Here is a 13,183-nt window from a genome sequence, read left to right on the forward strand (position 1 = left end):
TGTCTGGGCAGCATGTTTGAATAGAATACATCTAGCATTCTTTTTGATAATTAAAATTTAATCTAGCAAAGACATAGCACAATAGCAATGTTTCAACCCTTTCCAATGACACATCTAGGTATAGGGTCGAAATGTTGCTATTGTATTTTTATGTTTTGTTTTGCTGGAATTAATTCTAACTTACAAAGTGAACGCTGGACATATTTTGTTAAAACATTTGGAAGTCTGCTTGTATTTTGTCCACTTGTTAATTTTGTGCATCTAACATTGCTATATGAATTGGTGGATTTTCATTGCAACTTTTTTCATTGAATGTCTGGGCAACATTTTGGGCAAGGACAGACTAGATGGGCCAAATGATTCTTATCTGCTGACACATTCTATGTTTCTATATCAAAAGTTGTTTCAAATGACAGTGATGATTTAATGCTAGTACACATTGACTCATATAGTATTGCTTGTGATTAACCTGTTTGAACCTGCTTGTATTTCATGGTGACACTTAGGCCAACATTAAACAAAGGAGATATGAACTAGTCTATGTAACAGTCTGTAAACTTAGCAAGACCTACAATGCATTCGGAAAGTTTTCAGAGCCTTTCACTTTTTTTCAGATATTGTTAAGTTGTGGTCTTGCATTAGTGCCATATATATAAACTTTTGACATGTCCAGACATATAAAATGTTTAGATCGCACTACCGGACTACCATTGTGAATAATAACGCTCCCCTGTCTGCCTGGCCGTCTGTACAGAGGAAAAGTTTCTGAGTTGCCCATAGAAACGAATCTGATTGTTTCTTTAATTTCTCACAGGCTTTTTCAAAAATGAAAGAATCAATCTGATTGGTTTCTATGGGTAACTTAGCAACTTTTCCTCTGGACAGTTTTTAATAAATCTCCCCCTTGGTTTTTACTCTTAAAAACTTTGTCAGCTGTGAACCATTAGATATATTTACCTACATGATAAATTATTTAGTGGTTTAATGTTTTGTGACAAAATTTTTACTCTTTTTGGATGTAGCTCTTCTGAACGGAGAGGTGTGTGGCTTGTGGCCCCACTTATCGCTAAACTACCTACCTCAGTCCAAGGCAGAGTGCTAAAAGCAGCAGGAGAAGAACTGGAGAAGGGGCAGCACTTGGGCTCATCCTCAAAGAAAGAAAGAGATAGGCAAAAACAAAAAAGGTAAGTTACAAATTAGTTAAAATATTAAGGGCCTATTCACACTCCAGAATTTCCCAGCAGAGAAATTCTGCTTGGAATTTAATAGGCAGCAGCATCTTATCGTTTTCAGTGGGATTCTGCTGAACTGTGTATATTGCAAAATTTCCATGGTGCCGAGTCCAGGCTCCACCAAAAGATTGAATGTTCATTGTTTCAGTGGAAAACACTGAGAAATGCATTGTCGTCAATAGAAACAATGCATCTCGGAGCACTTCTAGCGTCTGTTGTGCACACAGGGGGAAATTTAGAAAACCTGTCCAAAGGAAAAGTTGCTGAGTTATCTATAGCAACCAATCAGATCGCTTCTTTTATTTTTTTAAAGGCCTCTGAAAAATTAAATAAGCGATCTGATTGGTTGCTATGGTTCTGATTGGTTGCCTGTTCCTCTCAACAGGTTTTGATAAATCTCTCCCGCAGTGTCCGATATTCTGTAGTGTGAATGGGCCTGTACGAACACTAAACAGCAGGAATAATTGTCTGATTCTATTGTATTAAGTTGCATTGTATTAAGATATTATACATTTTTGAAACAATGTTCATTGTTAACTCAGCATGGAAACTGTATTTGTACATCATGTTTTTTCTGTTGTGGCAGTAGAATGAATTGTCAGATGTACTGGCTGAAAGGGCTCATAAGGGATATACCTATAGCATTGCCATGACATTTTTCTACATTAAAGGGGTACTCAGGCCCTAAGACATCTTATCCCAATGTGGGACCCCCACGATCAGACATCTTATCCCCTATCCTTTGGATAGGGGATAAGATGTCTTAGTGCCGGAGTACCCCTTTAAGCCATGTTGTCTTGAAGGCTTAGAGCATGTGACTTTTTTCTTGAAACTTCTAATGTATGAAAGGACATGTGGTCAAATAATATTAACTAGCATTATTATTAAAGGGGTATTCCAGGCCAAAACTTTTTTTTTATATATCATCTGGCTCCGGAAAGTTAAACAGATTTGTAAATTACTTCTATAAAAAAAATCTTAATCCTTCCAATAGTTATTAGCTTCTGAAGTTGAGTTGTTGTTTTCTGTCTAACTGCTCTCTGATGACTCACGTCCCGGGAGCTGTGCAGTTCCTATGGGGATATTCTCCCATCATGCACAGCTCCCGGGACGTGACATCATCATTGCGCAGTTAGACAGAAAATTTCAGAAGCTAATAACTATTGGAAGGATTAAGATTTTTTAATAGAAGTAATTTACAAATCTGTTTAACTTTCCGAGACAGTTGATATATAAAGAAAAGTTTTTGCCTGGAATACTCCTTTAACGGTTTGTTTGACAATTAACGGAATCAGTCAGATGAGCATTAAAGGGGTACTCCGGTGAAAACCTTTTTTCTTTTAAATCAACTGGTGGCAGTTAAACATATAGTTAAACATAAAGTTAAACATATTTGTAAATTACTTCTATTAAAAAATCTTAATACTTCCAGTACTTATTAGCTGCTGAATGCTGCAGAGGAAATTCCTTTCTTTTTGGAACACTGATGACATCACGAGCACAGTGCTCTCTGCTGACATCTCTGTCCATTTTAGCAACCATACATAGCAGATGCATAGCAGATGTATGCTAAGGGCAGCATGGTGGCTCAGTGGTCAGCACTGCTGCCTTGCAGTGCTGGGGACTAGGGTTCAAATCCCACTAAGGACAACAATAAGTAAAGTGTTATTATTATTAAAATAATGTCAGCAGAGAGAACTGTGCTCGTGATGTCATCAGAGAGCATTCCAAAAAGAAAATAATTTCCTCTGTAGTATTCAGCATCTAATAAGTACAGGAAGGATTAAGATTTTGTAATAGAAGTAATTTACAAATATGTTTAACTTTCTGCCACCAGTTGATTTAAAAGAAAAAAGGTTTTTACCAGAGTACCCCTTTAACTTTTTAGTTTTAATAATGATTGGCAGTGATATCCATATTAAGCTTATGGATATCAAAATAACAAGAATTATGGCTTTTAAAAGACGAGGAGACAAAAAACAGAGATGCAAAAAAGGAAAATGGCTGAGTCAAAATGGGTTCCATTGTTAAGGGGTTAAGTGACGTGTGAATATTAAGAATAATTATAATTGGTATCAGACCGATGAGAGACTTATGATTTAACATTTCCCATAAAGCATGTCTTTGCTGAGCCAGCACCCCTTCCTGTCCTTGGTACTCACCTGTTTAAAAGGCCAAGATGAGCAGAGAGAAGGACTTCTGACATCACTGCAAAACCAAGTCAATCAGGTAAGTTATCTTGTGGTTGGACATTGATGCAAGAAAACATTTTGGTTTATTTCCTACATAATGGTCCAGTTTTATCAATCTGCCTGAAAGCAAAACGGACCAACCAGACATTTTTGGTTTCAGACAGATAGATTACTCTGTCTATTGTGTCTTATATTTAAAGTAAACATATAACATAATAACCTAAAAAGAGACTTTCACATGTAACATTCCTATTTATTGTTTAGCAGCAAATAGTGACACTCTGCCATCTATTACCCAGGGTGGAGGGCGTAGTGTGATCCCCAGTGTAGGATTACAATTTCTTCCTGGAGCCAGTGGCAGAGGTTTCAGTATCTTCTCGGACAACTCCATTAAGTTGCGTTAAGAAAACTTTATTTTAACATTTTCAACTTATGGAACATATTTGGATTATAATCTATCAGCAATAACATTACACTATCAGAAATAAGATTAAAAGCACTGACTAGTGATGTAAATAACATTGACGATCTTGTGACGATGACATGGGGTGGAAAATATTAGGCAGCAAGTGATCAGTCACTTCTTGAAGTTGTTGTGTTGAAAACAGATAAAAATGGACAAGTTAAGGATCTAAGCAATTTTACAAGGGTCATGTTGTGATGGCTAGATGACTGGGCCTCCATTAACAAATGACAGGTCTGGGGTGTTTTAGTATGCAGTGGTTAGTACCTGTCAAAAGTGGGTGAAGGAAGAATAACTAGTGAACTGATGAGAGGGTTAAGCTATTGATGCATATGGGGAGTGAAGGTCTGCAGGTCAAATTCCGCAGAAAAGCTATTGTAGCACAGAGTTAACTTAGTTTAAGATGAACTATGATAGAAATTGCCAGAATACAACAATAGGCGTGTGGACATTCAAACTGGACCATGGAGCAATGGAAGGAGGTAGATGGGTGCATTTGTATTACTTACCCTGAGAGAGAGAGCTCTGCACCTTTAGATGATTTTTGGGGCCCAGGCCTTAATGGAAAGCTGGTAGATGTAGTGTGATACAATGTGCTGCTACCAAGCCTTACTTTCTGACATTTATAAGAATGTTACTTTCACACATACTCTTAATAACCATAGCATAGAATTCTGGGACATATGCAGTAGTAAATATTGACCTTTACTTCTTCATATTTTATACATTGCTGTATAACGACTACTTAGCTTCAAGTTCTACCCTTTGGCCATATAAATTATATTTAAAGGTGCCAAAGAAGAAGTCTCACATATGACAAATAAATCTCCCTACCTATTAGGAATGGTTAATCAGTGAAATGATGGTCAGGCTTTGAGCCATTACTCTTAGCCTGCGTCTGCTCAAAATGCAATTTCTATTGATAACAAAAACCTATCTGGGGGCCCTGATCTCATCTCCTTTATAAAGTCATTTGTAAAATGAGGAACCCTTTTTTTTTTTTTTTTTATAGAGAGAACACAAGCATTTTACTACATTTATTTCATGAGAGAAAAATGCACATTAAATGGGACAGCCAGTAGGTGGTGCTGTGTTAGTACAATACAGGACCGAGTATTAAAGAAGCATTCCAAGAACAGCACCTATAACACCCTTGATATACCGGAGTCCTGGTGAAATGCAGGGGGGGGGGGGCAGTGCTTTGTTTTTTCCCCCAGACAGACATTCCCATGCCGGTGCCAATTTTGTCATAAAACACCCATGGCAGACTGCAGCTGTGCAAGAGTGTACAGTGAATTGTACAGCATATTCAGTTAACAGGCTTCTAATAACCAAATAAACAGTAAAAGTTACACCTATATAAGATATAAGCCTTCTCCCACAATTAATGAGATCAGAGAGTATATTGCTCATTGCAGTATATATATATTTCACTGGATTGCTGGCTACTATCTCCTTTGATTTCTTGATACATGATATTTACATTGTTTACATCCATACTGGAATGTTTTTTTTTCTTTCTCATAACATGTGATTAACAAAAATATATCTTTATATATATATATATATATATATATATATATATTTTTTTTTTTTTTTTACTTTTAAAAACTGACCACTAGGGGTCTCCCTACATGTCCCAGCTCATTAAGTTCAGACTCTTGCTGGCTTGGCATGAATCCGAACTCTCAGTGCAGCCGGGATACTGAAAAGCACTGCATAGCTCCCCCCCTGGCGGGAGCAGAGCTGTGCATGGCAGGCAGGATGGGCTGCTGAGCCAGATGGATCAGAGTCAGGATTAGAGTCAGGAAGAGTCAGGGATAGATGGGGGGGGGGGGGGGGGGAATTAGGGACAGATGAGTTAACGATAGGTACTCTTAAATAAAAGTGAAGTTTTATAGCTTATTATCTCTGCTTGACTCAGATTCCTGTTGCAGGAGCTACCATTTCCACCTTTGGGAGAGGGATCTGGGCCAAACATTTAAGTTAGATGAGTGGATGCGTGCTTTTAAGCATATTCATATAGCTTTTCAATGTTCTTCCTATCTGGAGTCTTCTTATAAAACAATCCTATGGTGGTGTTACTCTCCTGATAAGATTACCAAGGCATATGCGGGGACCTCCCAACTTTGATGGTGAATTTGCGGTCATAAGGGCTCACTACACCATATTCTATGGAACTGTCCATTACATAGGATATTACCTTGTCAAATAAATTGGGTTCTGCACATGCTACTCCTATTCCTAGGCCTTGACACGACCCCCCCCCCCCCCCATCTTTTTGAGATCTGTTTTGTATTGTATGTATTATATCCAAGATCACAATTAATGTTGTCATTGGTAAATTAAATACAACCAACTCTTATAAGAAAGAACTGGCCATGGCATCTAGGAGATATGCTGCCTTCTCTTCTAGATGGCTTCCACGCATTGCATTTTCATTTAATAATAGCCGTCAGTAAACTTTTTTTCAATAGTTTACTGTTTTTTCTATAGTTTACAGTTCTTATTTAATGCGTTTTGATCCATCTAAGAGTAACTCATTATGCTTTGTCAAAGGCATTGTATGTTTGTCTATTTCTTATGGTGCTTGTTCTGGCACCCTGTTGCACTTATTGTTTGTATACTCTACTTAAATATTTAATAAAAATTACTGAACATAAGTTTTATAGCTTCTGAGAATAACAGTTCAGTCTACTGGGAAATTGGTCCATTTTCTGCCCAGTGCAGGGTCTTTTAAATAAGAACAGAAGTCAGACGGCACCAGTAGTTACCTCTGTAGTGATAAGATCACTGCCTGTATAGTCTACATAGGTTTCTTATATAATTTAATAAAGCAAATACATCTCTACTAGTGATAGGAATGCTGATATGTATAGTATAGAGACAGGGTTGATATGACATTACAAGCATCGAGGCAGGAACATTCAGTCCATTCTGCCTTGACTGCTAATATTTCCAGCTATGCTAATGAAAAGCTACATGAGGCATTTACATAGAGATTAGTGTTGAGCGGCATAGGCCCTATTCTAATTAGCAAAATTTCGCGAATATATGGACGAATATTCGTCATATATTCGCTAAATTCGCATATTCGTAATATTCGCCTTTATTTTTGCGTATGCGAAAATTAGCATATACAAAAATTAGCATAACCAAAAATTTGCATATGCACATTTTCGCATATGTGAAAATTTGCACGCCAATCTCACACAGTAGTATTAGAGCCTTCTTTACACCACACTAGCTGGAAGCAGAGAGGGGTGATCACTGTGATGTGTACTGTGAAAATAAAAAAAATAAAAAAATATTCGTAATTACGAATACAAAGTGCTATTATAGCGAATAAAATTTGAATTGCGAATATTCGCGAGCAACACTAATAGAGATGTGCAGTAAAATATCGAAATAAGAGGAGGATGTCTCTCCATAGCCCAATGTGCATTTATTGCCTGTCCGGTCAACAGTTACCTTTGTTATCAGCAGCTCTTGGCCAGATGCAGCCAAATGTTAACTGTGAGTGCAAAACTATAAATTCTAGCAGGGCATGCTGGGAGTTGTAGTTTTACAAATGCTGTGGACACACTGGATGGGACACACAACAATATGAAACTATGAAACACCAGACCCACATGGTGTTTTTTTCTTTTAGTGTTTTTTTCACCTTTTTGTGGCATTTTAGGCTCAGGGCCATTTTTCAAACTCGCAGTATAGACTTCTATAGGAAGAAATAACAATGCGGATTGCATATTGTTTTTTTTTTTTTTTTTTCCCCTAATCCTTCAGTACAAATCATTAAGTCACACAAATAAATTGCGTGACTTGTAATGAAAAAATACAAGGGATAACATGCCAAATAAAAAATGCCTAGTTTTGGAAAAAACCAAACAAACAAAAAAAAACACAAAACTGCATCTTGGAAGTAAAATATTAGGAAACATTTTTTTGTGGCAAAACAACACCACACAAATGTTGTGTGGAATCCCAGCCTGAAAAATAGAGGAAGATTTATCATTGCATTTGAAGCTTTTTTCGGCTTACTCCAGGAGCCCCAAAGCCCTTTTTTTTTTTTTTTTGCTAATTTTGAGCGTACGCAGAAAGTACCCGGTACCTAAGGGGGTCATGAATTTATGAAGTGTGAATGTTAAACATAGCCATAAACAAACAAAGTCGTAAACCCCTCCAAAAAGTCAGACCTGGCCCACAAAACTGCCTTTGGAGGGCACTTTCAAAAAGTCTCACAAAAAGTTTCAACTGCTTTTTGAAAAGAAAAGTTGCAGAACGAAAATAAACGAGACAAAGATAGGAGGCACCTAACTGACACACCTGAGGCTAAATATGCAGTGCAATGGGAGTCTATGGAATGAAAACGGCTGAATAATTGCTGAGAATACGGTGGTGCCTGGAACTCCAGAAACCCGAATAAGCAAATAAATGAAGCAAGTAAATCCGGCAACTCACCGCAACCGTAGGTAAATCCGCTTGATGCGACCGCCATAGATGTCCGGGATAGTACGGGAAGCTCAGAGGCTACAAACCGGTAGGTTCCGTGCAATAGCACTTCTTCATTGAGGCCGGAAGAAGTGCTATTACACGAAACCTACCAGTTTGTAGCCTCTGAGCTACCCGCACTATCCCGGAAATCTATGGCGGTCGCATCAAGCTGATTTACCTACAGTTGCGGTGAGTTGGTGGTGTTCTAAAGCGATTTATTGTTTTGTTGCTTATGTGAGCCAAATTTATCAACCCTCCTTGATAGTATGATAAATATACAAAACAAGTATGTACCAGCTCACCTCCAGCCGCTAGCGCACGAACTGGCGTGGACTACGTCCAAACAAGATGCAGGAAGGAAAGGAATGTCCAGCGCTTGACTCGGGAAACAGGAACTTTTATTGGGGTCCACAGGAGAACATACAGGAACACAAATGCGTGTGACGCGTTTCGGCTTGTTGTCACCAAGCCTTAGTCATACACATGACTAAGGCTTGGTGACAACAATCCGAAACGCGTCACACGCATTTGTGTTCCTGTATGTTCTCCTGTGGACACCAATAAAAGTTCCTGTTTCCCGAGTCAAGCGCTGGACATTCCTTTCCTTCCTGCAGTATGATAAATATGTCACACATAAGCAAAACTAGAGTAAAAAATAAATAAATAACTCCAAAATACTTCCAAAGACAACAATGATAAATGTGCCCCATAATATTTGTGGTACATTTTCTTTGGGGTCACATAACTTCAGAAGTTTTCTTATTTGCAGTAGTAAATCTGAGCCATTGTCTTAGGGAATAGGTTGAGTTGACAGACGGACATTTGTATATATATATATATATATATCCTCTATAGGTGACTGCTTTGTCCTATTGTTCCTGTTGTATCTCTTTTTACTGTTTGTACCTTGAAAACAATTCTAGATTCTGAGTAACTGGAGAGAAGAGAAGTACCAGGATGATGTGAAAGCTCGGCAGATGATGCATGAAGCTCTTCAGCTGCGGCTTAATTTGGTAATGTACCTCCTTTATGTATTGCTGTTTATTTTCCATTGTTTGTATGGTACCTACATATTCTGTAGTGCTGTTTGCAGATTGCTATGACTCAACGGATTATACATGTCTTCATGCTGCATATATTAAGTTCTTTACTTATATGATATTGTATGATGTTGTGTCCTTGTAAATTTACAATCTGTTCTGGTGTGATTCACATGCTGAGAGCAAATACCATATACCAGTGATTAAGATCAACATTAATTATAAATTATAATAAAAAAATGTATAACAGAATGTGTGCCTGCTTTTTTTTTAAAACACACTGCACTAGCAGATTTTGTATGTTTTGGGCTCGTTCACACGGATGGATACGCAGCATATTTTATGCTGCGGATCCGATGATTGACCCTAAACTGTGCCTCCATATGTGCCTGCTCGGAGAGGCTATCCACCACTACGAGCAGACACGCTGCGATGTGCAACTCACACATGTGGTGGCAGAGTGTGTGGTGCAGGGCAGATGTTGTTACTCTAGGGGCAGATGGCATTAACCCCTTGTATTCATGATGCCAGGGCGTGGTTTAGCCTATAACCACCCGAAGGTATACCGCTGGATCCTGGGCTAGGCACAGGGGGCAATAAAGACTCCGATGCCAAGTTACCGACAATGGTAGCTTTACTGAGCGTAGACAGTTGGTAAAGTCTATACAGTTCAGCCAGGGCCCAAGGAGGTGACCATTGACTCAGAGACCTTAAGGGTTTGCTGGGACTTGTAGTAGGACTAGACAATTTGGTGCAGGCCACGTTGCTTGACAATTTGACAGAGACTGACTTGACTGATGACAGACAAAGCTGCAGGTTTAGCTTACTTGCACTTCACTGTGGCTACAGGACTTGACTTTGAGACCTCCAATACTCTGGACACACACGCTAGGCACGACTGAACTGGACCTCAGCAAAGACTTGGTGTAAAAGAGAGAGAAGCTAGCTCCACCCAGGGCTTATATGGGGGAGACTAGCAGGGAGCACATAGGTCACTCTTGGGGTCAACTGGTCACTGGTACCTCCTGGGTAACAATCACATGGTATATCACATGGTATAACTCTCAATGTGATAACACATTTTATACAGTACAACATATTTACAATAGGGAAACTTATGCAGGTGGCCCTGGGGACACTGAAGGAGGCTGCCTGACAGGGCAGTGAAGGTACGGGGTAACGTATTGGGCCACCACACACATATTGTGGCCGCTCCCCCCTGTTCCCTGATCTAGGCCAAGAGTAGCCACGATGTGTGTGAGCATACTGCGCATGCACGCGGCGACTCGCATGTCACAGTGTGTCTTCATCCTAGCACCGATTGCCGCTCAAAGCAGGAACATCTGGAAACACACTGTAGGGTCCATCATCTGCGGATTAAAAGGGTTCGTTCACACGGATGGATCCGCAGCGTATTTTACGCTCCGGATCCATCTGTGTGAACGAGCACATTAACAGTAAAATAAAGGCATTCCCTAATGCTCATTTTGTGAAATATAAAAAAATTATCCTCTACTCCCACAGTGCCTCTGGTGTCCTCCTCGGATTCCCCAGGTGCGATTGTGATTCCTGAGCTGCAACGGGATATGTTGAGCCCAAGAAACAGCCGGGCCCATTGTGTCATTACTGCAGCTCTGCGAATCGTTGGCCGCACCAATGTTCTTCATATCATCTGGTGGCAGGAAGTTAAACAGATTTGTAAATTACTTCTATTAAAAAATCTTAATCCTTTCAGTACTTATCAGCTGCTGTATGCTCCAGAGGGAATTGAGTAGTTCTTTTCTGTCTGACCACTGTGCTCTCTTCTGACTCCTCTGTCCATGTCAGGAACTGTCCGGGGCCAAAGAGGTTTGCTATGAGGATTTGCTTCTACTCTGGACAGTTCCTGACATGGACAGGGGTGTCAGCAGAGAGCACTGTGGTCAGACAGAAAAGAACTATACAACTTCCTCTGAAGCATACAGCAACTGATAAGTACTGGAAGGATTAGGATTTGTAAATAGAAGTAATTTGCAAATCTTTTTAATTTTCCCGAACCAATTGATCTGAAAAGAAAAAAAAAAATGTTTTCCACCGGAAAACCCCTTTAAAGGTAACATATATATATATATATATATATATATATATATATATATATATATGTGGCATGTAAGCTTCGTAAACATAACATTAGGGAAAATGGGATTATATCTTTTTTATTTTAAGCCTCTATGCCAATGTTTCTCAACCGGTGTGCCTCCAGCTGTTGCAAAACTAGAACTCCCAGCATGCCAACGGCTGTCTGAGCATGCTGGGAGTTGTAGTTTTGCAACAGCTGGAGGCACATTGGTTGGAAAACAATGCTCTAAGCGGAAAAGGTATGTATTATAAGCAATTGTATGTAATATAAAGGAGATTACAGGAATAAAATAAAAAAAATTACATTTTTTTTTCATATGAAACATGAGGAGCATGTTAAATGTCAAAGATTTATTATATTCTTTTAACAAAATCCTGCATCTTGTCTTTATTTGCAATATGCTTTGCTAAAGGTTGGCGGCATGTTTGACACGGTGCAGAGGAGCACACAGTGGACGGCAGACTGGGCTGTTTTGCTTCTTCAGATTATTACTTCAGGGACAGTAGACATACAGACAAACAAGTAAGTACTTGGTAGTTCTCTTTAGTCCAAGCTTTTTTACCTCTTTTTTTGTTAATAAAAAAATTCCAGTACATTAATAATTCTTTATTTGAGAACACCGTTGTGTTGACTTACATCATCTCCCATAATTGAGTACACTCCTCACATTTTTGTATATATTTTATTAAATCTTTTCATATGACAACACTGAAGAAATGACCCTCTGTGTTATAAAAAATAATTGCATACTAGTCCCACAGCATTGTGTCATTGTGCCTAACAATGTGTTTATACATTAAATAAATAAATAATACCAGTATACAAGGAGGAATATTATCACCATACATATTACCACCATACTGTTACTGACCAAATCCTGTATACTGAGACCAATATTACCAACATAGTATACAAGGAACAAATAATACCACCACAGGATGACAAATACCCTCACACTGCTACTATATAAAATCCACTATCCAAAGACCAAGATTCTCACATCCAATGCCCATATATAGGTAGACACCAACACTACACAGGATCTGCACACCATATAAGTGCATACAGTTACATCCAGTGAATCACAGATGTCTCTTTGATCAGAGTTGTTTACTTTTCTTCTCCATCTGACTCCTGGGCATCATGAAGACTTCTCCTGGCCAAGACTTGTCACTGCAGATTTTGCCAGACACACATTTTAGGCTCCTCACTTCAGTATCATTTTCATTTCTTTTTATTGATATTAACTTTTTATTATTGTCATTCTCATTTCTATACAAACTTCACATCAATATTGCCTCACGTAATAATAGTGCCCCCATATAGCAAGTAAGGCCGCTCTGTGCCCCCATATAATAGCTAAGCCCCCATAGTATCCCATATAATATTTGGTCCACTCTATGTTTCTATATAGTAGTGATTCCCTCTCTGTGCTTCCATATAATAGTTTGGGCCCCCTTTGTGCCACCATATGGCAGTCAGGCACTCTGTGTGTCTCATATAGAAGTAAGCCCCTTCATGCTCCATATTAGCTCCCTCCTACCTATTAGATAGGCAGGTAGCCCCCACATTAGCTAGGTAGTTATGTTTCCCTTAGATAAGGTAGGTAGGCAGACCCCCCCCCCTCACACTCATTAGCTAGA

The 13,183-nt window shown here is 39.0% G+C and overlaps 1 protein-coding gene across 3 annotated transcripts in view; it reads left to right on the top strand.

Annotated features, from left to right (window-relative positions):
* Positions 1-13,183, top strand: part of MED12L (mediator complex subunit 12L) — a 627,340-nt gene that overhangs the window by 543,439 nt on the left and 70,718 nt on the right. For all 3 annotated transcript variants that reach the window (XM_056564946.1, XM_056564945.1, XM_056564947.1), the window contains exons 31-34: positions 1,023-1,184; positions 3,350-3,461; positions 9,305-9,394; positions 11,953-12,062. In XM_056564946.1, the coding sequence (XP_056420921.1) occupies positions 1,023-1,184; positions 3,350-3,461; positions 9,305-9,394; positions 11,953-12,062 (474 nt within the window). The remainder of the gene's footprint in view (positions 1-1,022; positions 1,185-3,349; positions 3,462-9,304; positions 9,395-11,952; positions 12,063-13,183) is intronic.

Source organism: Hyla sarda, chromosome 3 (genome assembly GCF_029499605.1).
Source record: "Hyla sarda isolate aHylSar1 chromosome 3, aHylSar1.hap1, whole genome shotgun sequence".
NCBI lineage: Eukaryota > Metazoa > Chordata > Amphibia > Anura > Hylidae > Hyla > Hyla sarda.